Here is a 27,602-nt window from a genome sequence, read left to right as displayed (position 1 = left end):
GGTTTGAAGGGTGAGTGAGACAGTGTAACTACAGGCACAAGGGAAATAACATCTTAGTTCCCGAGAATTGTGGCGCATTGGTAATGTATGGAATGGTTAATATTTCTTACAGCACCATTGTCTATGGGCGGTGGACGGTACCTTACCCACAGGTGGCCCATATGCTCGTCTGTCAAACTATACCATAAATAAAATTCGGAAGTAATTTTGTCAGTTAATATATCACGACATTTTTGATAAGAAACACTGAATAGGTTAATCTAAGATGTTTTTAAATTAAATAAATAGTCACCGCTTGGAAACCTAATTGGCTTTTGTAAGCTTCTACATGGACATGGCGTTAACACTAAAGAAGGACATAAGCGTTTAACTTACGGGCATGAACAGACATTAAGGCATTAGGTGTATTTAGTACTAAATTGTATCAAACCAATTCTCGAAATTTATTTATTCGAATTCATTAATTATGACATATATATTACTAGTAGTCGCTCGAGGCTTTGCTCGCGTTTTAGGGTGTTGGTTGTCATGTGTCAGGCAAAAATGTAGTCTATGTCCTTTAAATAATAAATTTAGTTCAAGACTGCTTCATACCGAATTTCATCAAATACGGTTCAGCGGTGGTCGTGTAAGAGCGACAGACAGACAGAGATACAGAGTTACTTTGACATTTATAATCTTAATATAGTTTATCAACATTATATTATTAAATAGGTTAAATACGTAGTAATATGTGGGCATCATCGCTCGGAAACATTGTCACAGTAATAAATAATAACTATTCCTTACATCGTTGCCAAACATGGATACAATTTTATGTCCCTTTAGTTCCTAATGGTTGTATATAATATCACCAAGCATGCTATCGTTAAAGTGGGTGCGCCAACGTTATTACGAATAAAAATTACGAACATTTTGGTGACCAACATTGGTGGCGCATTGGTGACAAAAGGATGACTTCCAATTATCAATGCCAATTTGTATGATCAGTAGTGATTTACAAATAAGCAGCCAATTTGCACATATAAGGTATATACAGCTTTAGATAGAGCCTTGAACATAACTGCGAACTATGACTCATTATTATATAAACAAATAAAATGTTATGTTAACGTGTCCAGATATAAAGGTCTAGGCGACCAATCTAATTTGCACGCATAGCTAAAAGGATTCACATGAAATTAATTTATGCTTCGTGCAATGCAGGTCTTTTTATCACTATAGTTTCGAACTGTATCTACACATTCGCAATCAAAAACTTTTAACCCAACATAGAACTGCACTATTTGCGCTGTTCGTGGAAATGTTTTCAGATAACTTTTCATTTCAATATAAGCATTAGAAGGCGGAAAACGAAATTGGCTTCTTAAATATGCAATCGCACTACCTTGGGGTATCATAAAACGATTTTCGTATAAAAATTTCACGACCCACTCGAATATTAGGTTACATAACGATCTGCTGTCGGCATTTTTTAACATTAATGGAAATTACACGGAATATAAAAGTTAGGTTTAATGTCTTTATTTTAAGGTGTTAATAAACGCAACAGATGATAATAGGGTCTTTGCATAACTAAAAATAAACAAAATATTATTTTACTACTCATTTTTCTATAAATATGAGACAACATCACATCCATTACTCTGATCCCAATATAAGTAGCTAAAGCACTTGTGTTATGGAAAATCAGAAGTAACGACGGTACCACAAATACCCAGACCCAAGACAACATAGATAACTAATGATAATCTACATTGAATCGGCCGGGAATCGAACCCGAGACCTCGGAGTGACGTACCCATGAAAACCGGTGTACACACCACTCGACCATGGAGGTCGTCTCATTAAAAGAATACTTTTTGAATAAAGAATCTTTGAAACAGGATTCCAACGCATTAAGTACAATAATTGTGAATACTAATATTATTTTAAATCTGGTTTATTTGAAAAGAGCAACTATGCGTTTCTTGGTGTAGCTTCTTGCTGCAGCTTGAACGATTGAAATATTGGCAATTCGATCAAAATGTTTGATAAGGTATTACTTGAATAAAATACATTTGATTTCAAACATTGTATAACTAAATATCGACCCGCCCGGCTTCGTACGGGTGCAATATCGATACTAAATACCTACTACAGAATTTGTTTACGAACATCACATTAGAAACTTTAATAAGTATTAGTATTTCTGTATTATATTATTAATGTATTGTATACAAATACCTTCTCCTTAAGCCACTTTATCTATTAAAAAAAGCAGCATCAAAATCCGTTTCGTAATTTTAAAGATCTAAACATACATAGGGACAGCGGTAATCGACTTTGTTTTATACTATGTAATGATGAAGAGCCTTACGCCTTTTCAGTCACGTTGCTCCTTAATAGAACAGCTGTTTGAATGTGTGTAAAAACACACACAAGTACACTCTCATAACCAAATTGGACGTCGATCTGAACTGGAAAAAGTTCAGCAACAGGACCAATTGCTTTACGTGCTTACTGGAGTGTTCAACACTGCCAAGCCTTTTCGAGCTAGCCACTAGACCAGCGACACTGTCAAATTGGAGCGTTGCTATGAAAAAATGTATGAAATTATACTTTCATGCATATGATGCAGTTGCATGCCCTAATTTTATCGTGTCAAATAAAACCTCTTTAAAGGCTACATCTAAAATCTCAATAACCAATGTATACAAAAATGAAATTTAAAAAAAATATATAGAGTATTCAACAAACAAACAACAGCCTGTAAATTCCCACTGCTGGGCTAAAGGCCTCCTCTCCTTTTAAGGGGAAGGTTTGGAACATATTCCACCACGCTGTTCCAATGCGAGTTGGTGGAATACACATGTGGCAGAATTTCTATGAAATTTATCACATGCAGGTTTCCTCACGATGTTTTCCTTCACCGCTGAGCACGAGATGAATTATAAAGACAAATTAAGCACATAAATCAGCGGTGTTTGCCTCGGTTTGAACCCGCAATCATCGGTTAAGATGCACGCTTTCTAATCACTAGGCCATCTCTGCTCTCTAGAGTATTCGATTTTCAAATATCTTTCGTTGAAAAAAGTAGTTACCAATGATTGGCCACTAAGCTCGGGTACACTAGTAAAAAAGTATGACGTTTGGCGAATCAAGCGTAGCTGTCAAACGCACCGCGATAATAAATTTTGCCCATTACTTTGTTCCTTGTATAATAATATATATAATCCATAAATAATAATCAAAAAGCATTTTTTTTAACAGAATATTTTTTAATATACAAGCGCAGACTTATTTCGTTTTATTTATGTTTTCGCTTAGATAAATAAAGGTAAAAAACTACAGAAATCGTTAGGACACCGAAATGTGAAAAAGGGTTCATTTTTTTTATTAATTATTGCGTATACAGTGTACACGTGTTGATTACTCGCGTTTATTTAATAGTATCCGTTTCCCTTCGTTTCGATAAGTTAAAAAACGTCTAGAAAAACGCGACACAGACGCGCGTTTTTCAGTATGTGAAAAATTTTTTTTAATAATATTCGTATCTTTGCGTTTTGATAGGTCTCAAAACATTTTCACGAGAGTGATACAAACGTGGGATTTGCAGTATGCTGAATAATGGTTTAATTATATTCGTTTCTTTGCGATAAGCTTTCGCCGGCGGTTTTTCCGAACCGATACGACATGGGAACCTTCAAGAAAAGAGCGTACTCCTTTCTTAAAAGCCGGCAACGCACCTGCAATCCCCCTGGTGTTGCAGATGTCCATGGGCGGTGGTAGTCACTTTCCATCAGGTGAGCCTCCTGCTCGTTTGCCACCTATCTCTAATGTGATACGGACGCGTATTTTGCAAAATGTAAAAAATAAAATTTTAACAAAAAGAAAAACCGACTTCAAACAAAACACTATCTTAATGAATATGTACTAAAAAGTAATAAAAATAATTGCGTATTGAACATATTTTTAGAGTCCTCCTAAGTAAAATGAAATGAAAAATATTAGACTACTTAAAAGTCGATTTACGATTATATAACGTAGTTATAGTTATTGTTATATTTGGAGCCGGTGTTATTATTTGATTTTAAGTGAAGCTGATGTAGACTAACGCTTTTTTCTTAATATGGATAGATTAAGCGTGTCGTTTATATTAATCAGAAACTACTTCGGGGACAATTCCAAAAGAAACTTTCGAATAAAGCAAAAATAGACTTTCGAAAATGCGGCTTTAATACGCCATGCGGCATAAACTACAAGGTACCCTCGAAAGAGCTGTAATCGACATCGGTAAAAAAACTTTGCAAAAGAGCTAATATATGACGTACATCATATGGCATCACATCATATGCACAAAATTTGATTAAAGACAGTAAGAAATTCTGCACCAAAACGTAATGTAACATGTAAGCCCTTTAGGAGTACCATCACTACATAGTATGAAACAAAATCACTTTCTCTGTCCCTATATCTTTAAAACTACGCAACGGATTTTGATGCGGTTTTTTTTAATAGATAATTTAATTCAAGGGGAAGGTTTTTGTATATAATACATGAACAATATAGTAAAGAAACACAGACAATTTTAGAATTTTGCAATGTGATATCGTAAATAAAAAAATTATTAGTATCAGTATTGCACCCGTGCGAAGCCGGGGTGGGTAGCTAGTTGATTATAATATTCGACTATGATAATTACATAAACATAACCACATTACGGAAGGTGACTCAAATATCCAAATAACCTATAAATAAAAGATTCGACCGAGTATCGCTAACGTGCTCCTCAGAATAGTTCCGTTCCCTTCCGTTCCGTTACTTTGTCATGGATGCTATGCTCAGAACCTTACCAAACTTTGACCAAACTACCCTTGAAGTATATAGTTTATAATAAAAAAAAGAATCATCAAAATTGGTTAACGTGATTTTCAGTTATTCACCTATTTGTCGCGTATATACATAATGCAAATTTAAGACTTATGTCGTTTTCATACGGATACCATCATCGGAAAAAAATAAAATTAAAATGGGACCCCACGGGAAGCACTACCTTTCAAACAAAAAAAAATTTACCAAAATCGGTCCACCCAGTGAAAAGTTATGAAATAAAAAAAAAAAAAGAAAAAAATATATATATACAGACGAATTTAAAGATAACCTCCTCCTTTTTGAAGTCGGTTGAAAAGTAGTTTTAATCATATTAAAGTATTTGCATATAGATACGTAAAAAGTCACGTGAAACGTTGTGCGGATACGCGATTTTGCATATTCAAACGAGTAAGTATCATGCACATGCATATCAAGGGAATTCAGAAAGTCGTAATATACTTGTAATGCCCTTTTTATGACTTATATAACATGACATACGTATTTGAATCAATGTAAACGTAAATATTGAATTATTTTAAAACGACATATCATTCTTAGAGGATAATTTTAAACTTATATATCTTTTTTTTTATGTAATAGGTTAGCGGACGAGCATATGGTCCACCTGATGCTAAGTGGTCACCGTCACCCATAGACAATGACGCTCTAAGAAATATTAACTATTCCTTACATCGTCAATGCGCCACCAACCTTGGCATCCAAGATGCTATGTCCCTTGTGCCTGTAGTTACATTGGCTCACTTACCCTTCAAACCAGAACACAACAATACTGCGTACTGTTGTTTAGCGGTAGAATATCTGACGAATGATGGTACCTAACCAGGCGGGCTTGCACAAAGCCCTACCACCAAGGAAATACGTTAGTTATTCATTTCGTGATATCTGATATTTGGGGTATCAAGCGGCAATCACTTTATAGTATGAATGTAGGTACACGATAAGTACCTACTACGCACAACAGTATAAGGTACCTATTTACAATTATTATTGAACAATTGCCAAATTTTTTTTATGATATAGGTGGGCAGACGAACAAAGAAAAGAAAAGTGAGCTACCTGATGGTAAGCGGTCACCATCGCTCATAGACAATGGCGCCATTCCTTACATCAGTGCGCCACTAATCTTGGGAAATGAGATGTTATGTTCCTTATACTTTTAGTTACACTGACTCACTCACTACACAGACGGGCTCCCACAAAGACCTACCAACTTCAATCAACGAGCCCTACATTTGCTAATGTTCTGCGGGCGTTTACTGGTAAACGCCCGCGAGGTCTCGTTGGTAATTATTGGATACTACGGTCCGCCCCTGCTTCGCAATGCAATGCTGATAGTTGATATTAAATACACAGCAGAATGTCTTACATTGTTCACAGTTTTTCAGTCACTCTCTGCTATATATAGACTTTCGTCTTGAATCAATCTACCTATTACAAAAACCGCTTCAAAATCCGTCGTGTAATTTTAAAGATCTAAGCATACACAGGGACAAACAGCGGTATTTTTTTTTATAAAAAGTTATCAATCAACTTTCATAATATATTGACTACTTACTATATGGTCACCATATTTCATAGGAATTAGGGTGCAAGAAACATTATCCATTGTTTATATTTTTAAAGCGCCACTAATCTTTGGAATTAAGATGTTATAATGTTGTCTTAAATTTTCGCCATTATTACACATTTAAATTAAACTAGTTATAACGGATTTACAGGATTTACAGCGTTCGTGGTCACGGGTAGACTAAGGTGGCATTTGTCTATTTGAGGAACAAAAGAAATATTATTTACAACTACCACATATGAGAAATATTATTCTCATATGTAAAGTTCTCGAAACGTCGGGATGCCAAAAATAATTAATATACGCGATCCAAATCCGTTATAACTAGTTTTATTTAAGATGTTATATTCATACAAGCCGGAATACTTCTATACTAAGTAATGCTGCTTGGCGGAAGTATGTATTGTGATGAGTTGTTGTACCTACCCAGACATTCCTGATCACATTCATATGTATATTCTATATTTGAAATGGAATACCATTCCCGGTTTTTGAACGAGTTCGTGTCGGTATAAATTTATCAAACTATTTAACAATATTCAATTTGAAATTTCCAAACGAAAGTTTATTAATAAATTTGATTAAAACAGTTTGACAAAGTTTCCTACTTAATTGCCAACTTCATAGATGAAACAGTAACTGCATGGTCATTTTATTGCGCAGCATGTGTATTTACAAGAAATATAACGAACCTTTTTCGACGATATTACTAACTATAAAAAGCTCTATAAAACCAAGAGAGGAAACCCAAGTGATGGCCATCACCTGGATTTATGTTGAGGAATTCAACATGCCCTATATTCGATGTCTGATGACGTAATGTTCCCCTAGTACCTTCAGGGGTTTAATTGCACTATTTCTGGAAAGTTAATATAGTGTAGGATGAAATCACTACTTTATTTGCTTCTTAACATATAAAGGTTATTTAAAAAAAGACGTGTTCAAAAATAGAATTCAATTGAAAATAGAATAAAAACATCCTACTGATAGTTTTTTCGGTTTGAATCTGTTTTGATATAGTATTTTTTTTAATATATAGGCAAACGAGTTGAAATATAAATCTTTAAAATAAAAAAAAAAAAATAGTATTCATTCATATTACATTTTGTGTTATAAATGTGCAATAAGTCAATCATATAGTTGTGCCCATAAAATACAAATTCATTAGGACATAATACCTTTAATTTAATAAGGCCAATAAGAAAAGGGTTGATTTTGATTGATCAATGTTTTAATAAAAAGTAACCAATACAAAGTGCTTATATCAAGGTTATTTACAGTTACGGTATTGACAGTTTTAATCTAACTAATCAACGTTTCGACCGAGTTGAAACAGGTTCAGCTAAAACTTTAGCAGTACGAAAGACGTTGACATGACCCAAATATAAGTTGAATATACAAAGTTATTTCCAAGTCTCTGTAAAAGGAAGCTACAATGAAAGCCCGCGGGATCAAAATAATTTCGAATGACCTAGAAAGATAATTTATTCTACCTAGAAGGGTACGGGGCTTATATTTTATGTATTTGAACGATGAAAGGCATCATAAATACGCATTATTACGCCATCGTATTAAACAAAAGGTCGTATCTACTGTGAGTTTCATTTTGGAAATTTAATCTTTAATGCATATAATCTGGATACGTTTATTGCCAAGCGCCAATTGCTTTAAATCAAGGTCGAATTTAATTTGCAACATTTTCGTATGTTACTTTCTGTGTAATGGATTAACTTTTATATTTATTCGTGTAAGTTTTCTAATATGAAGATATTGTCTTTATAGGGCAAGGACAAGGACAAAAGGACGTATGTAACTATATTTTCGTAATGGGATAAGTAACAATATATTTGTTATTTGATATACAAAATGGCATGAAACAAATAGAATGAATCGCAATTATAGATAAATTAATGTAACACGAATATTTTTTTAGAATCGTTTCAATTATTAAATTGATTAATTAAATTTGTTACTATACATATACACTAACATAGGCAAGAACAACTGAATATTCAAGTGCTTAATTTGTGTTTATAATTCGTCTCGTGCTCGGCGGTGACAATCGTAAAGGAAAAATCGTGAGCAAAAAAACTGTCACATGTGTATTCTACCAATCTGCATTGGAACAGCGTGGTGGAATATGTTCCGAAACTGCTTTTCAAAGGGAGATGAGGCATTAGTCCAGCAGTGGGAAATTTACATGCTGTTGTTGTTGTTGTATATACAATGATCAACATAAAATATGAATAATTATTTGATTTCATTGAAGCTGCACAATAATACTTAATAAAAATAAGGATTTTTATGATTGGTAAAAATATGCATGTAAATTTTGACGTGAAATTTTATGCGAATCAATATTGAAGCTACTTTTAACATGAAATTTTCTCGTGTAAATATAGGCTCGGGGCATTGATATTTAAGTAGGCACGCGATGGGTATCCATTTAGACAAACAATAAAATTGTTCGTCCGTAGACGCATTATGTATTACGATTAAGTATTTTATTTTGCAATATAAAATGAGTAATTGTGTGTTTGCCTTTTATATTTTTTTAAACTTTTATTATTAAACGAAGGGTACAATTTTGATGAGGGTAAAATTACAGTTTTTAACGTAATTTCATATTAGGATAATGGGGCCCCATATAACTTTTATAGAATACTTTTTTGTTAAAATAGATAAAGAAAGTAGATAAACAAGGTTAAAAATTTATTTTTATTAATAATCACATATTTATATTATGCTTATTTATTTGATCTGAGATCCTATTGATCGGCCCTGGGCACTTGCTCAAAGTGTCAAATGGGAAAGTGGGGTCTCCTTGATAGCTTGATTCATTGACACATGAATGTGATTAAATGATATATAATAACACTTTTACAAATTCCTACACGACGCTTTCTTGGGAATGACAAACGAGCCATAGAAATGTTCTAATAGAAATAAAGGATGTGCGTACCACACCGATTTTTCTTAATCGGTTTTTAAAATACTTACAGGATATTTTTCAAGGAATGTAGGGACTATAAACCCATGAGCTTTGGCAGCACAAATTGAAACGAAGTGAATACATTATATTATAAATTAATTTAACACAAAGATAACTCGTATTCGTAAATCAATAGATCTGTACTACATCGTTTGTTTTTCTTATGCGATCGTTGCGTAATCTTGACTTTTGCTAACTCCTATTTTCCGAAGGTCAAAAACAAATCGTTAATACACAACTTATCCCATTTTTTAAAAAGTATACACTATTATTAGAAATAGATTCAAGAAATGATATTTTTTAAATATTTCAATGGCGGCCAACAGACATATTCATTCTATGACAGGCTAATCGCTAAATATTCTGACAGCTAAGCGATTGGACGATAGTCGCCAACCAGTCGTTCTTATATATCTGGTCAGAGTGTTGCTTTTTGTTATTTTAATTTTCTTCTAATGTGTCTGTGTCTACGTGTCCTACTATTGTAAAACTATAAAAGAGCATGACAAAGGGGGGATCGGACACTTTTTCTTGAGCACTCGTAACGTACAGACGTTGACGAGACCTTTTTTGTAGTCCTAATCTTTGTTCTATATTTTTGTGTGTTTATTAGAATAAATAATTGCTAGAACATTTATGTAAAGTTTTGTTTGTTGATTTAAAGATATTCTTATGAGAGATTTAATAGTTTTGTTTTCATTCGTATTTAAGTTTAATTGTTAAATTGATTATAAATAAGAAACCTTTTAATTTTGAGTAGTTTTATTTTTTTTTTAATTTAATTATTTGCTTTTTGCTAACATCAGAAGTGGGATCTGGCTCCATAGCTAGATTTCCTTTTGATTTGGCATTCTGACTAGGGTTCATTAACTGCCTCTGACTAAGATGTCAGGCACAAGTAAGAGACAACGAGGCAAAAATACTAATGACACACTAATACAAGGTTTAGAACAGCAGTTGCAGGCAATTCTAGATCGTCTCAATGTCTTGGAGGATAGCTCCAGCAACGGGCGTTTAAGCAATGCAGTGGCTCAGGCTTCTGGATCAGGTACTGCTGATGTGTTGCCTGTGCTACCACCAACACCTGATCACCCGGAGTCGCAAATACAGCCAGCATCACCACTACCGCGTCCAACCGAGGTATCCGATAGTGCTAGTCTGGACATGTCTGTGCAGCCGGGACCATCGGTATCCACCGATACCATTGTGAGTGAGGTAACCGACAGGATTGTTAACGCCATCAACTTAATCCCGGTAAGATCCACCCATATTTACATCTCAAATTTTGACCCGCAATATAATGATATAGATGCATGGTGTGATGAAGTCGATCACGTACGTATCCTTAACAAATGGGACGATAGGGAGTGTTTATCTCATATTGGTAATTGCCTTAAAGGGGACGCGAAATTATGGTTAAACGAATGGGTTACAAGTAATCGTACGTGGTCCAACTTTAAAAAGGACTTTAAGGCCTTGTGCCCTCGTAAAGTTGACATCGCAAACATATTGTTTGAAGTAATGAGTACTAATTCCGATAGCTATCCTACTTATGCCGAATACGCGAGGCGATCATTATTACGTTTAAAAATTGTTAATGGTCTAAGCAATGAATTAATAGTGGCAATTATAATAAGGGGTATAGTTGATCCTCAAATACGCGCTGCCGCCACTAACGCCAAACTTACACCTGATGATTTAGTGAATTTTTTTTCTATATATACTAAACCGTTACAACATAAGGTAATTCGGGGGCATCGCGAAATGTCTGATTATAAAGCTAATTACGTTAATACGCGTAAAAGGGAATATAGTGATACAAAAAGTAAATGTTTTCTTTGTGGTAGCTTTGGTCATAAGCAATATAAATGTTCGAAACGTTTCAAATCAAATAACAGTAATAGGAATGTGCGTAACCTTTCGTCAACTACCCCCAATAATACAAACAATATGCAAAATAAAATGGATCTTTGCACTTTCTGTAAAAAGATAGGCCATAAAGTTGAGGACTGTTTTACAAAACAACGTGTTGAAGCCCAGGGTAAACCTAATGTAAACTTTTGTCGTGAAGTCGTTGATAATAGAAGGAAAAATGATATTTGTGCGGCCGTTATACAAGGCGTTCCTGTTGATATATTAATAGATAGTGGATCTACAATTTCTTTAATATCGGAATCTATCATAAAACATTTTAAATGTCACAAGACGGCTTGTTTTCGTATTTTACGCGGTATTGGAAGTCAAGAAGTAGAGTCATGCTTTTCAACCGTGTTGACTGTAGAATTTCCAGAAATTACTTTAGAGATCGATTTTCATATTGTTGCTGATTGTTACATGAATACGCCTATAATAATAGGTACTGACGTATTAAACAGGGATGGGGTTATTTACACGCGATCAAAAGGCAGACAATGTTTGACACGTGTACAAAATGTGTTTAACATTGAACAAACAACATCTGACAATATCATAAAAACACCTTTGGTTGGTACTGATAAAGATCGTCTTTTGTCAATTGTTAGTGAATTTTCGGAACATTTTATTACTGGCACCGCTACAAGTACGGTTAAAACTGGATCTATGTCTCTACGTTTATCTAATAATTCCCCTATAGTTTATAGACCTTATAGACTCTCTCACGAAGAAAAATTGCGCGTTAGACAAATTATTAAGGAACTTCTATCAAAAGGTATTATAAGAGAATCAGAATCAGCATATTCTAGTCCAATCCTTTTGGTTAAAAAGAAAGACGGCACAGACAGAATGTGTGTTGACTTTAGGGCATTGAATGCAATAACTGTAAAAGATCGCTACCCCTTACCGCTTATTGACGATCACATAGACAGACTAGGTAAAAGTAAATTTTTTACAAGCCTTGACATGGCCACTGGGTTCCATCAAATACCAATGAGTAGTGAGTGCATTCATTTGACGGGATTTGTTACCCCAGATGGACACTACGAGTATTTAAAAATGCCGTATGGTTTGGCTAACGCTCCAGTCGTTTATCAACGCATTATCTCAAATACATTACGACCTTTTATTGAGCAAAATCGCGTCTTAGTATACATCGATGACGTACTCATACCTAGTTTAACTATCGATGAGGGTTTAGGCACTTTACGGGATGTTTTAAAAGTTTTAACTTCTGCTGGGTTTTCGCTCAACTTAAAAAAATGTTCGTTTCTCACAAATGAAGTTGAATATTTAGGCAGAACGATTGGAAATGGTCAGGTTAGACCGAGCGCTTATAAAGTTGAAGCTTTGATTCGTTCCCCAGTTCCAACTAACGTTAAACAGGTTAGGCAATTTCTGGGGCTAGCAGGTTACTTTAGACGGTATATTCCTGGATTTTCAATAAAAACTGCTTGTTTATCTCAACTTTTACGCAAGGGTGTAAAATTCGAATGGGGTAACGATCAAGAGAATGTTCGACAAGACATCATATCGCGTCTTACTAATGAACCGGTTTTGCATATTTTTGATCCTTCTTTGTCAACAGAAGTTCATACCGATGCATCCGCGTTGGGGTACGGGGCTGTCTTGCTTCAGAGTCATATGGATGGTCGTAAGACTGTAGTTGCATATTTTAGCAAAGTTACACTTGGTGCAGAGTCACGCTACCATTCATATGAATTGGAAACATTGGCAGTAGTCAAGGCATTACAACACTTTAGGCATTACCTTATAGGTATTCACTTCAAAGTAGTAACAGATTGTAATGCCTTGAAACACACTCAACGAAAGAAAGATCTAGTACCGAGAGTAGCTCGGTGGTGGATCTATCTACAAGATTTCAATTTTGAATTAGAGTATCGTAAGGGAGCAGCATTAGCACATGCTGACTATTTTAGTCGCAACCCGGTAAATATTTGTGAAATACAAAGACCTCGAAATTGGGCCCAAATAGCACAGGCTGCTGATGAAGAGACTCAGACTCTTTTACAAAAATTGAATGATGGGGAACTTGATTCATCTCGTTATGTAAAACACAATGATTTGCTTTACTATAAATATAATTCCGTGGGTAAAGATGTAAAATTACTTTGTTATATACCAAAAGGACATCGTCTTAGTTTATTACGCATATTTCACGATGAACATCAGCATGTCGGTGTTGATAAAACTTTCAATTTAATTTTAAAACATTTTTGGTTCCCAGGATTGAGATCTTTTGTTCAAAAGTATATTAGACATTGTATTGTATGTTTATCCTACAAAAAATGTGCCAGACAACCCTTACAGCCAATCGAATCGTGGAGTAAGCCCAATGTACCGTTTGAAACATTACATACTGACGTTTTAGGGCCATTGCCAGTTTCGAATGGCTATAAGTTTGTTATTATTATTATAGATGCGTTTACCAAATATTGACTTTTGTACCCAATTACTAAACAAGACTGTAATGAACTTAAAAGAGTTTTTCAAAATGCCATGTCATTATTTGGATCACCTAAATTAATTGTAGCTGATAGAGGCAGAATGTATGAACATTCTGTATTTGTTAAATGGATCTCGGAAATGGGTAGTGATTTATATTTGATTACACCTGAAATGCACCAAAGTAATGGTCAAGTAGAACGCTATTGTAGAACCATTTTGAATATGATTAGAATAGAAAGTAATTTTAAACAAGAAAAATGGTCCGATGTTTTATGGAAATTACAACTTACATTAAATATTTCAATACAAAAATCAACTAAATGCTCTCCTTTAAATCTGTTAATAGGTACCGAGGCCACAACACCAGTGCTACGTTCCATTGTGCGAGACATAGCGCTTGAAGGGACAAGCTCTAATCGTGAGTCGCTGCGCGAACTGGCACGTCAACAAGCCAGTGAATCCCTGGAAAGTAACAGAATCCTCCAGGATTACCGCACAAACAAGACCCGAGTTGCGCCTCGTACGTTTAAGATCGGTGACACTGTATTTGTGTTGAAGACCAGTCAATCGACAGGCAAACTGGATGGTGGCATGCGGGGTCCATATAAAGTTGAAAAAGTTTTACCTCATGGGAGGTATGAGTTAAAATTGCTAGCCGGCTCGTATGGTAAAACCACACAAGCTGCGGCTGAATACATGATTATGTGGCATGGAGAATGGACCCCTGACACCTGTACATCATTTTTTGAAAGTAAGCATTCAAAGACATGTTGAGACCTCTGTCTTTTAAGCATCCTGAGGGCTCTGCTTAGAGATTATAATCATTAGTTTTATGGTAAAGAGCACCCTGAGGGCTCTGCTCTGGGTAGACATGCTGAGGCCTCTGTCTCGTTGCATCCTGAGGGCTCTGCAACAGTTGTTTTATATGCGTATATGAATTCATTCTTTCAAGGGTAGCATCCTGAGGGCTCTGCTAACATTTGATTGCAATATGTTTGTTTATTGATTTTTTTTTTTATAACGCTGTTTTTGTTTTAGCCGAGAATGAGGAGTTCGTAGATCAAATGCCAGAGCCATCAAACGAGGTGCCATACCAAACGGGCGAGGGCGCGCCGTCGTCAGGATAGGCCGTGTTAGCGATAAAAACATCACCGGTGTTGTGGTCACGTGTCCTACTATTGTAAAACTATAAAAGAGCATGACAAAGGGGGGATCGGACACTTTTTCTTGAGCACTCGTAACGTACAGACGTTGACGAGACCTTTTTTGTAGTCCTAATCTTTGTTCTATATTTTTGTGTGTTTATTAGAATAAATAATTGCTAGAACATTTATGTAAAGTTTTGTTTGTTGATTTAAAGATATTCTTATGAGAGATTTAATAGTTTTGTTTTCATTCGTATTTAAGTTTAATTGTTAAATTGATTATAAATAAGAAACCTTTTAATTTTGAGTAGTTTTATTTTTTTTATAATTTAATTATTTGCTTTTTGCTAACAATACATATATTCATAGATTGCAATCTGTTAATTGCTGGGGTATCGGACTGGCCATTTAATGTACTGAGTTTATATAGATATGTACTTATATAGTTCCGGGAAATCTTCGATGGAACTTTGTTGAAGGATTAATTCGATCATCGAGTATTATGATATAACTTTATAGATTCAGCGCCCTCTATGAAAGCTCAAGATAGACACATATCATTATAAATGTAATTGACACTAAAAAATCATGTTTTATTATACATATCATATCATATGATAGGCAGACAAAAACATAATAAATAATATATATCGTTTAAAAGGAATTACGTTGGAACGTAGGCTACGTTAAAAGAAATGTAAATGTTTCATTCCTTGCAAAAGTGCTAATGCAATCGTGCAATATTCCTTTGAGGTCTGTAATAATATTTATATTCATTAGAAGTATTATGCTGTAGGAACTCTCTTTGTATTTTACTCGAGAGATATCTCTAACTGTCTTACAGTACTATGCTATTTTGATATGTTTTCCGTATTACATACTGAAATTTCACTATCATCCTCTTCATCTTCATCAGTTTTTTTTTATAAAATAGCAGATGGAGTTAATATTCTTCATTAATATATTGACTAGCTGATGCCCGCGGCTTTGCCCGTCTGGAAATTGGTTATAAATACTTAACAGACTAATTTAAAATATTAGGTTAATTTCAGATCTCTCTGTAAGCCACACTTGTGGTTCAACTTTTGTGGGCTTTTGATAGAATTGATGAAAATCATTACTGGATGCCTACGTCATAACATCTACCTGCAAGCCAAATTTCCAAATTTCAGGCCGATCCGTCCAGTGGTTTGGGTTGTGCGTTAATAGATCACTATGTCAGTCAGTCAGTCAACTTTGAGTAAGACATATTTCGGTATATAGGGTAAGAACTAGTACTTAAATTTAATACCTAAAGAATTGTTAGGCGATGTTATCAGCGAGGGATCAGAGTAACCTGTATCAAACGAGAAGAATTTATGTGAGACATGTGGCGTTCCATATTGAGAACGATATTTGATATCCTTAAATTTTCTAATGATGTTACACTTGCGTACTCGAATATATAACCCATCTGTGCTGGAGATATTGCAGTGTAAAAGTGTAGACGCGCACAGGTGTGGAGCATCCACTATAAAAGTGTTATAGCCTGCAAGCCGTCGCGATCCTCCAGGGACCTAGTTTCACGTAATTCAATATAAGATTTTTATGTTTTGTATCATACAAATTGTTTTGAATTTTGACCATAAGAAAAATTACTTGCTTTAATTTTTATTTCATTGTGTTTAAAATTGATATTATTTATAAAAAAATCTATTGTGTCAATGTTTTTCTAAGAGTACAATATAATTATGAGCTGAGATGGCCCAGTAGTTAGAACGCGTGCATCTTAACTGATGATTGCGGGTTCAAATCAAGGCAAGCAACACTATTTTTTTATTTATAGTTCATCTCGAGCTCGGCGGTGAAGGAAAACATCGTGAGGAAGCCTGCATGTGTCTTATTTCATCGAAATTCTGCACATGTGCATTCTACCAACCTGCATTGGAACAGCGTGGTGGAATATGTTCCAAACACTATTATGGAATCTCTATAATGGAAGAGGAGGCCTTATCCCAGCAGTGGGAAATTAACAGGCTGTTACTTTACTACGATATAATTTTCAGAAATATTTCGTTAACATTTCGGAGTGAAAATCTTCTTATGATTTCTCATCAATGAGATTGTAGATATATTTGTGCCATATAATATATATGCACAGTTATTCAGTTATTCTTTGACATTCTGTCGATCGAATTCCTTTCAAAAGACAATAACTTAAAATGCCAAAGGTATTTCGAATCTTTTATATTTATTGTTTGCTATTTTTAATTTCCCGGAATTCTGACATTTGTTAGGTCAGCAAAGGTCATTAGGTTGATTAGTTTTTTAAACTTACAAATATAACGTATGAAGACGCCAACTAGGTATTAGTTTGTATTGAAATTGGCGGTTTAACGTTAACAATCCAGGTATAGTCCAATGAATAAAGACAAAATAAAGACCAAACTTCGGAACACTTAGGGGAAAGCTGGATTTTTGAATGAACCTTCCCATTGTGGTTCAAACGAAATCCCAAAAGACCCAAGTGATCCTTTTGCCGATAAGAGCGTTATCCAGGGTCAAAGGCCCCGACAAACAGTTTGTCTCGTAAACGGTCATAATTATAAAAAAAAAAAATTATTCAATTTCAAGTTGATAATATTCCCATTGAAAAGATTAAATCACTTTTTCTCCGAAAGCCAACCGTTTTCGAGAAAAATTGATTTCAATCGTTTTAATAACTATGTTTCTCATGAAACTTGCACTATGCACTCACCACCTTTGTGATGGTTAATAAAGGGGTCATATTTTTAGTTTGTAATCGTGTCATGTTATGAGTTAGCTTGAAATTTCGTTATTTGGAAAATAACTTCAGATTTCATAGGAATTAAATATTTAATCCGCCACGTTGCTCCTTTACGAGCTGTATAAGACATGTTATTTTTTAGAATTTTTAATGCGGTATTTTCCGCGATTTCACCTGCTCTGCAAGCACACAATAAATTGAAAATAGGCCTTACATGTACCGAGATAAATCGTGAATTTCCCACAACTGGGCATTGACCTTCATCGCCTGTTATAGACAAGGGCTTACCTAGTTTTAAAAATAAGCGAACCCAATAATAGTCGTAGTTTCTCGACATATCGCTGACATACAAACTGACCCGTCTACGATCGATATGTGGCGACAAATTTGCACCGTTAATGGAACCAGGTTTGTTTTGTTGCACGTGATTGATTGCTATACGAAATTGATGTGGCAGTTTTTTTTTTCATATAGTATGAAATGGCCTGCAAAATCCCTACGATTTTTGCGGACACTCTTTTGATGATACAGCGATTTACTATTTATTTATTTGTGTGTGTCTATTTTGATAGGCGAATGAGCAAGTGATGATACAAGAGACATAATATTTATACCATAGTTTGCAGTGTATTTAAATTGTAAGAAATAGTTCACATTTCATAAGATGTAAATTTATATAGTCAAAGGTATCCAATTGTTATACCTGGTACTGGAAAAGAAGAAATATTGCCAAAAATTTTCTAGCCACTGATCAACATAGTTTACTAAATTAAGTTACATTTTTAATGTATGCAGTATAAGTCAAGTAAATCAGCTTTCAAATATACGACATTCGTATTGATATATGACTTCATATTACTCAACTCTGCTGGGTAGAGAAATTATACTTAGGAACGATTGATTGAAACACTGTCAGGTTTCAAGACAGATTACAATAAGCTCTGCTAAAACATGTGTTACGTGATTTTAAGCCTTATGTTGAATGGCATAAGAGCTGTGCTACATATGTAATATGACAATGACGCCATTTGAATTCGAATGTAGTATGACTGTTATATGACAATTGATGGACCCAACAGAGTTCTCTGTTCTTGGGCAAGTTGGTTCAAAAGCGGGACTGATGATTTGTACTGGACACATTTTGGTTCTCAATATTATCTAATTAATGGATTTAAATGTTATAAATGCCATAACTTCGAGCATCCCACAAGGTTCACATGTTGGTACTATTTTATATAAAATATTTAAAAACGACATGATATTCGATTTTGAGGCTTCTACGTCACAATTACACAACGTTGACTTAGCTAAAAGGTCACAAGAACTAATTATTCAGCAAATGACTAAATTATATTACAGGATGATGTTAACTCCACTTTCCTATACTTCGTACTGAATGGAATGCTTCTAACTGCAATAATCCGATGAGATGGCATCATTACGAGGAAAGTGTTCAGACGCAAGACCTTGATGACTTTCAACTTGACGTTCCTTTAGAGGTACAAAAGTGTAAACTAGTCGGAGTCTGGCATACTTCCAGACCCCGGTGTACTACTGAGAATTTTTGACAGGAAAAACCAATTACTTTTTATTGGCATGACTTGATGTTAGAGAGTCGAGATGGCCCAGTGGTTAGAACGCGTGCATCTTAACCGATGATTGCGGGTTCAAACCCAGGCATGCACCGCTGATTCATGTGCTTAATTTGTCTTTATAATTCATCTCGTACTCAGCGGTGAAGGAAAACACTGTGAGGAAACCTGCATGTGACAAATTTCATAGAAATTCTGCCACATGTGTATTTCACCAACCTGCATTGGAACAGCGTGGTGGAATATGTTCCAAACTTTCTCCGCAAAGGGAGAGGGGGCATTTAGCCCAGCAGCGGGAATTTACAGGCTGTTGTTGTTGATGTTAGAGCTTAGAATCTTGGGGTCTGCCATCTTATAAGACCTTCTCCTCAAAGAGAGAGGAGGCCTTTAGCCCAGCAGTGGGAATTTACAGGCTGTTGTTGTTGATGTTAGAGCTCAGAATCTTAGGGTCTGCCATCTTGTAAGTCAGAGAGATGTTATATTACAAAGGCTCTCGTGCTATCATCGTTCGATGACGGTAAGGACCAGTTTTAGTGTTCCGCTACCAGTTTAAATGTTCAGGACACTACGTGTATGGAATACGTCCCATGTGATCAATTGTATATATTCTAAACTTCGAGGTAATCGTCACTTCGATGCTTCACTAATTGCACATTAAGAAGTACGTCAAGTTGGGTGATGGCGTGGCAATAAATCGATCCCACATTTTTAATGTATTGCTTAGAACCAACACTTAGGTACCATTTTAGTATTTCCAACCGATTTAAAAAAAAGGAGGTTCTCAATTCGACCAGTATTGTTTTCTTCTATGTTTGTTACGCGATAACTCCGCCAATTATGAACCGATTTGAATAAATCTTTTTTCTGCGTATTGAATACCTCAAGGGCGGCTCCATTCATATTTAATAATAAAAAAAACAACCCCCAAGGGTGGAAAATTGGGAATGAACTTTTTATACGCAATATCTTCGCCGATTATAAACCAATTTGAACGATAATTTTTTTGTGTTCCCGTATTTGAAGTCGGTTTTATATTTTTTAAAAAGTTAATTATATCATCATAAAATATACGTGACTTGTTTTAAGTTTTAGAATTGTAACATAAATATAAAAACGACTTGAAATGTAGATTCCGCATGTATATGTATAGATGTGGTGAACCGCAATAAAACCGCCAATCTTTTCCATCTTTTAAATTATAAAGGTAGAATGTAAAAAAGGTAAAGCACTAATTTTATTTATTCTGCATGATATCGGTACACTACTTTTATGTTATGATCTGATATATGTTGGTATATTCGATTTTTAAATTTTACGATCTAAAAATTCGATGTTGTATTGTTCTAGAGTGAAGGATAATTGAGTCAACGTAATAAAAGACACAAGGGCATAACCAATAAAAATCTATATTAATAAATGTGTAAGCAGCTCTTTGTGCCTGCCTGTTTGGCGCTCTTTCACGACCAAACCGCTGAACCGAATTTGATTAAATTTGGTATAAAGCAAACTTGAGTTTCAAGAAAGGACATAACGTACTTTTTTGCCTTATACATTACAACAAATACCCTAGTATGCGAGCGAAGCCGCGGGCAACTAATAGTATGGCATAAAAAAGCTTAGAAGAGATCCGCCTCGCTCGTTCTACTTCCAAGCATTTCAAGAAATATTTCGTAGCGCTACGCAGTGTAGTATAGTTCGAAGGTATAAAGAATTAAAGGTGGATTCAAGGAAAAGTAGATAATAAATATAGTTGGGAAATTGGTAATCAAAATCTTATTCATTTTATAATTAACAAGTTATTGTTAATAACATTCACGATTGTGAAAGATTTGTAACTACTTATAAAATAATATTAAGCACTAGCTGTGACCGCGACTTCGCGGGCGATTTAATTTAACAAAAAAAAAAGTTAATTTTATAGCCTAAGTTGTTCCTTATTACGTCAGCTTTTGTAAAAATCAGTCTAGCCATTCCAGAGATAGAATAAACAGACAGAGATAAAAATTGTTTAAAAAATTGCCATTTTGGTATCGCAATAATATGTACTGTTTATACATACATACACATTCAGTATAATGCGGTTGTTGTAACATTACAAACAGACACACCAACTTTATTATATGTACATAAATAAATTTAAATAAATATGAGACAACATCACATACGTTACTCTGATCCCAATGTAAGTAACTAAAGCACTTGTGTTATGGAAATCAGAAGTAACGACGATACCACAAACACCCAGACCCAAGACAACATAGAAAACTAATGGTAATCTATATCGACTCGGCCGGGAATCGAACCCGGGACCTCAGAGGCGTACCCATGAAAACCGGTGTATACACCACTCGACCATGGAGGTCGTCAAACATTAAAACCTATTTCTAAACGCGCTATATTTATGGCATAGATTTTTCTGTCTGTTAGGCGTTACAAAAAAACTCCCATTTCATTAGTACGGAATACATCTAGCAGTACAGTTGATCACATACAACAAGCTTTTATTTATAATAGGCAACCCAAAATAGTTCCCATTATGTGATCCTTCGTCCATATTGGTAATTAAGGAATATTAATAATGCCTTAAGTCAAAGCTTCACCCTTGGGAACTAAATTACACCCCTATGTCTGTAGGCACTGTACCTCACTCACCTTTCAATTCTGCTAGTTATTGCCATTTACCGGTAGGACATGGGATGAGTAACACTTAGCCAGACGGGTTGGCCTACAGCTAAAGTAAAAGTAAAGTAAAGTAACAGCCTGTAAATTTCCCACTGCTGGGATAAGGCCTCCTCTTTCATTAAGGAGATGGTTTTTGGAACATTGTCCACCACGCTGTTCCAATGCGGGTTGGTGGAATACACATGTGGCAAAATTTCTATGAAATTAGACACATGCATTTCCTCACAATGTTTTCCTTCACCACCGAGCACTAGATGAATTATAAACATAAATCAGCATATATATATATATATATATATATGTGCTGATTTGAACCCGCAATAACCGTTTAAGGTGCACGCGTTCTAACCACTGGGGCATTTCAAGCTCTTGCCTACAGCTATCACCAAGTAATCTTATAGTGACCTTGAGAAATATAGAAAAGAAACGATATCTCCATGTGAAGTCTTATCAGATCACGTAAACAAATTGAATATGAATCTTAATACTAAAATTTATTGTCTTGTTTTTCTGATTCTATTTTCGTTGAATTCTTATCCTCCACAGCTAGAATGAAACTATGAAATAAGTGTCTCGTATATTGCTTACGATATGATTGTTTTCTATCACTTGATAAGTGTCAATAGTGCAAAACTTTACGAGCCACTTAATAATGTAAAGAATAGGAAGCACAATCGTGATCTTTTGTCATTCGTTAACTTTAAGCTCAATTGGTGGGGTAAATAAGAATATTACTAATATATTGTATACTACTACTCATTTAAAAGAATAATTTGTCAATTTGGGTACATTAAACTCTTTTCTTGTCTTTGACTCCGTTTAGCAAAATAATTTACCTCTATAGTAGTTACTAGGCTTGGAGCCTTGTACCTTTTAATTCAAAAGAGTCGATTAAAATACGGGTTACGATAGTTCAAAATAATGTTGTATCGAGCCACAAATATTTTAAATAAATGAAGTCTTGTTGAAAACCAGCCATTTAAAGGCATACTTTTCACTGCTGGGTCAATTCTTTCTCTATTATTTAGTATTTTTTTTATTCAGTAAAAGGCTTGGAGGTTATTCCATCATGCAATGATATAGCATACCATATATTGTTAAGGTTTTTGGCATCACAGTCGAGATAGATATGTAGTAAAAAAAATAGACCCGTGGATGCTCACAAGTTTCAAATACTATACTCATTCTCATCTCATTTGGAATTAAATCTGTCGACCTTGGAACAATATCGGGAAGCATTTCGAAATGGCAACACTATCTCGTCGTATTTCCCCTTTGAACATAATGCCAGGTAATTCTTGCCCAGAGGAAATAATCGGAAACGCGATTCGACGAGGAAATGCAAGGAACTCCCGCATTCTGGTAAGAATTTCAACCTTTCGTTCTCACTTCACCCGTATTAGTATTGTTTTGTATTTTTTATTTATTTATTTTAGAAACAAAAGTTATAGCATATATTAATACTTAGACAGATATAACTTAAAATAGTGCGATAAATTAATTACATTTTTAATTAAATGTAATAAATCAATCATTAAAACAGAATAAAACGCAAATATTGTTATTATATATCAATTATGTTACGACAAATTAAGATAACTAACTTCGAATCCGAATCGAAGTTAATAAAATATAATAATTGTTTTGCGGTTTTTTAAAAGGATATAATAAATTACTGAATTCACTATAAGAATATTACTATCATATATTTTTTGGTATCGGTAGACACTATCATTTTTTTCGAATCGAAATCTGTACATTTAGTTGATGGATTGATACCAACCATTCGTTTATGTGATACAACATTACGGTATCGAAATAATAATTATGATGAATGAGGCAACTGTACTGTCAAAATTGATAAAATCATCGCTTGTAAAAGCTTGGTAATATAGTTCTGCAATAAATATACGTATGCATATTTTTGTATTAAGAATTTGCTTTTGGAGTCAATTATGCTAAAATCGTTCTTTCTTCTAGTATTTTTGTACTTTGTTGTAGGGCTTTGTGTAATCGTCTGGGTACCCCACACTAGACAAGCAATTCTTAATATTGTTGTTTTTGAAAAATAAGTGAGACAATAACAATACAAAGGGGCATAACATCTCCAAAACTTAGCTCCCAAGGTTGGTTACTTTTTGTGGAAGAGAGGTATAGTTCATATTATTACACCGCCTATTTCTATGGACGGTGGTGACCACTTACCATTAGGTGGTTACCGAAATTTCATTACGTTTTATATAGTTACTATGTTTTGAAAATCATTTTAATGAACGTAGTTTTATTTGTCTAATCGAAAAAAAAAACTTCGTAGAACTTGTACGGTGGTGTTACGACGTTCCATTAAACCACTGATTCATGATTAATATTATTTTTAAAAAAGTTTTTATTTAGATTGAGCAATAATATAAACTATGATAAGGTATTAATATAATTACTAAGCTCTTAATCTCTGTGTTAAGCTAATCAGTCATGGAATTACAAACATTTGTATTCGATTACAATGTAATTATAACTATAATTCTCATTATTCATTCCTGATTGCTTAAATATTGATGATGTAAACGCGCTATCTAAAGTGTTGACACGACCTATAAACATTTTGATTGATTTTCACATTTAATATAAACGAATAAATTCTGAGAATTATTATACTGAATATCCTCGTAAGGTTGATTTAGAAAAAAAGCTATTTCAATTTAATTCGTCAATTGACTATAATACAGTAAAAAAAATTAATAGCTATTTGACGTGAGAAAAATTGAATATTTTTATTTATATACTTTGAATGTTATTGACTATTTTAAATTAATAACCTAATTATGTAAAGAATGTAAATTCTGCAAATATAACACTAATCAAATACTATTTCCGTAATGTCATATTAAAAATTCGAACATTATCTCACACACACAATAAACACTGCATCCTGTTACATTTTTATCACACAGCACGTAAAACAAATAAAATTCCTTTGTGACATAAACGTCAGTTCCACAGATAAAACAGAACTGAATGAACGTATGAAAGGCGGGAAAAACGACAGTTTGTTAAAGGAACGCGTCCTCCACCCGCGGAGTCTCGTGGCCTACTGAATTGTTAGCTGAAGCTCAGCGTTCTAGGGTCAAATAAAATACTGGCTGGTGGTATCGGCTGTTTGATCATAGGCCAAAGCCTGAAACGATGTAAAATATATGCTATCCCGTCTTAAGAAAACGTATGAATTTATTTTAAAGAGCAATTTTTTTAACAATACGAAATATTTTATGTAAAATATTTGAACAATAAATGTTGCAGTCTAATTTCAATATATGGTTCAATGCAAGATTTTTAGTTTATTAAAATATGGGATATTATTATGTTACGTGAATCACGTATCCTAAAACAAAAAATACTTTATATGGTATTAAACTATTCGACATGTTTAAATCACATTTAATTATTGTTAATTCCGCTGTGATAAGAATTGTAACTAACTGTTTTAATGAAGACAATTGGCAGCAATAGATTTAAGAAATATTTTCCTTATTCAATTTAATGATTGGTTTGACTTCAAAGCAATTTATAATGAAGATTCAAAAAGAAAAATACTTTTTCTTATTTTCTTCAATATTAACTTAGTAAGTGTAAAAAAGTGTAAATATTTCATAAAAACTGTGATTGACGTTCTTTGTCACTGTTATGGTAAAGTTCGCTGGTGGGTCAAAGCAAAAGTACGGAACGTGCCTAAAATAAAACGACGCTGACATGTTACTTTACCAAAACCAACTCGGTTCTTTCGTGTTTCAAGAACGACGACATACGAATAAACTCGCCGTAATATTTACCAATCACTACTTAAGAAGATGTTAAGCGTGTCTGAACAAAGAAAACCAGTGCCTATCTTAAAAAAAAAGAATAAAAATAAAAATCTTATAAAAAAAGTTATATAAAAATAAAAAGTTTATTTCATCGTGGTGGTTACTTGGTGGTAGGGCTTTGTGCAAGCCCGTCTGGGTAGGTACCACCCACTCATCAGTTATTCTACCGTCAAATTACAGTACTCAGCATTGTTGAGTTCCGGTTTGAAGGGTGAGCCAACCTATACCATAAATTATTTTTTTTAAAAATTTATAAAAAAAAATACTTTTTTTTTCATGAACTGATACCAACTGTCACATAAAGAAAAAGAATTACGCCTCTCTAGACGACCTTTAGTTCTCTTCCTCTTTCTACCGTGTTATACGTACCTTTACAAACCGTATTTTTGCATAATATTATTTTAATTGTCTTTCTCGCCATTGTTTTAATTCACGTGGGATTTTTGATAACAATTTTATTTCTTATCATTTGTATATTCCATTGTCTATTTCATACATAATGTATAGCGAAAAGAACTTCGTACCTTACGGATATACTGAGTATCTTTTTAAATACAAAAGTATTATTGTGAGGCAAATAGTTAACATACAATACCTTACATATCTATTACTTAATGAGCTGGCACAGTAGACACTGCTGGTTTCTGCTATTGTGACGGTTTCAGGTTTCATCCCCAAATTACAAATATTTTTAATAAATTTATATAGCATTTATAATATTTTTAACTAGTGTATCTGCTTAGGTAGTGCGCGTTGTCAAGAATCAATATTTTTTAAAGAACCTAAACGCTTATCTAAAAGTAACATATATAAATATAAAGTTCATTATAAAAATAATACCCGTATATTACTTTTACCTGTTCATGGAAATCTTGTTGACAGGCTTTTCTACGATGTAGAGCTTTGTAAAATTTCATGCATTTATTAAAAAGAGCGCTTGCATCTCAATCCCTGTATCACAACTAAAATTTTACATCACAAACGTTTCATTACTATACTACGCAGTTATTTATAACTGACAATTAATGTAAATTTGTTTTTTATTACCAATTAATAAATAAAAAATTTTACTCAACATATCATGCAAATAATTGTAAATCGTAGAGATAGTATTTGTTGATTCAAATGCAAGATAAATCTATATATAAATGAAATTGTATTCGATTAACAATTATGTATGTAATTTAATTAGAGGAATTCTATGTAATTATTCATATTATATCGGAGCTTTTTTATGTATAAGTTAAGTAAGTGATGGGACGCATTCTATAGTGTGATTTTGAAAATTCTCAAACGGTGGGTTTGATCACCACAGTGACCTATCCGACGCTATGATCGAAGATTTAAACTCTGTAAAAGGAATCGTTACCTCGCTTACTTTGATTAGACTTTGAATTTTCTTCTTCCATTAAAAAACGAATTATATAATATTTTCAGCTATTTTAAGCATTGATTGTGAATGTGACGTTTTTTAATTATCATTTTTTTAATCTAAATCGAACAGAGACTAATAATTAGATTTTCTGTACTCCATTCTATATCGAGAAATTGATAAAATGTTCGTTTTTTTGTACTGTAATTGAAGGCCCATTTATTAAAAAAAATAGTTTCATTTGAAAATGAATAAAGTAGAATAGTTCATAATTTAAACATTTAAAAATACTTCCATTGTAAATTCACCGGTCGTTGCAGTAAAACATAAAATGAGTTTAGTGCCCACTCATCGGTTAAAAATAATT

General features: G+C 33.9%; 1 protein-coding gene across 1 annotated transcript; it reads left to right on the top strand.

The window, feature by feature from the left end:
• Positions 1-13,019: 13,019 nt before the first annotated feature.
• Positions 13,020-15,213, top strand: LOC124539376. The gene is made up of 2 exons (XM_047116757.1): positions 13,020-14,568; positions 14,856-15,213. Exons 1-2 carry the CDS (start codon positions 13,869-13,871, stop codon positions 14,942-14,944), a joined length of 789 nt encoding a protein of 262 aa, XP_046972713.1. The 5' UTR covers positions 13,020-13,868; the 3' UTR covers positions 14,945-15,213.
• The last annotated feature ends 12,389 nt before the right edge of the window (positions 15,214-27,602 follow it).

This window comes from Vanessa cardui, chromosome 22 (assembly GCF_905220365.1).
Source record: "Vanessa cardui chromosome 22, ilVanCard2.1, whole genome shotgun sequence".
NCBI classification, from domain to species: domain Eukaryota; kingdom Metazoa; phylum Arthropoda; class Insecta; order Lepidoptera; family Nymphalidae; genus Vanessa; species Vanessa cardui.
The sequence above is the reverse complement of the archived record's forward strand: the minus strand, read 5'-3'. Positions and strand labels throughout refer to the sequence as shown.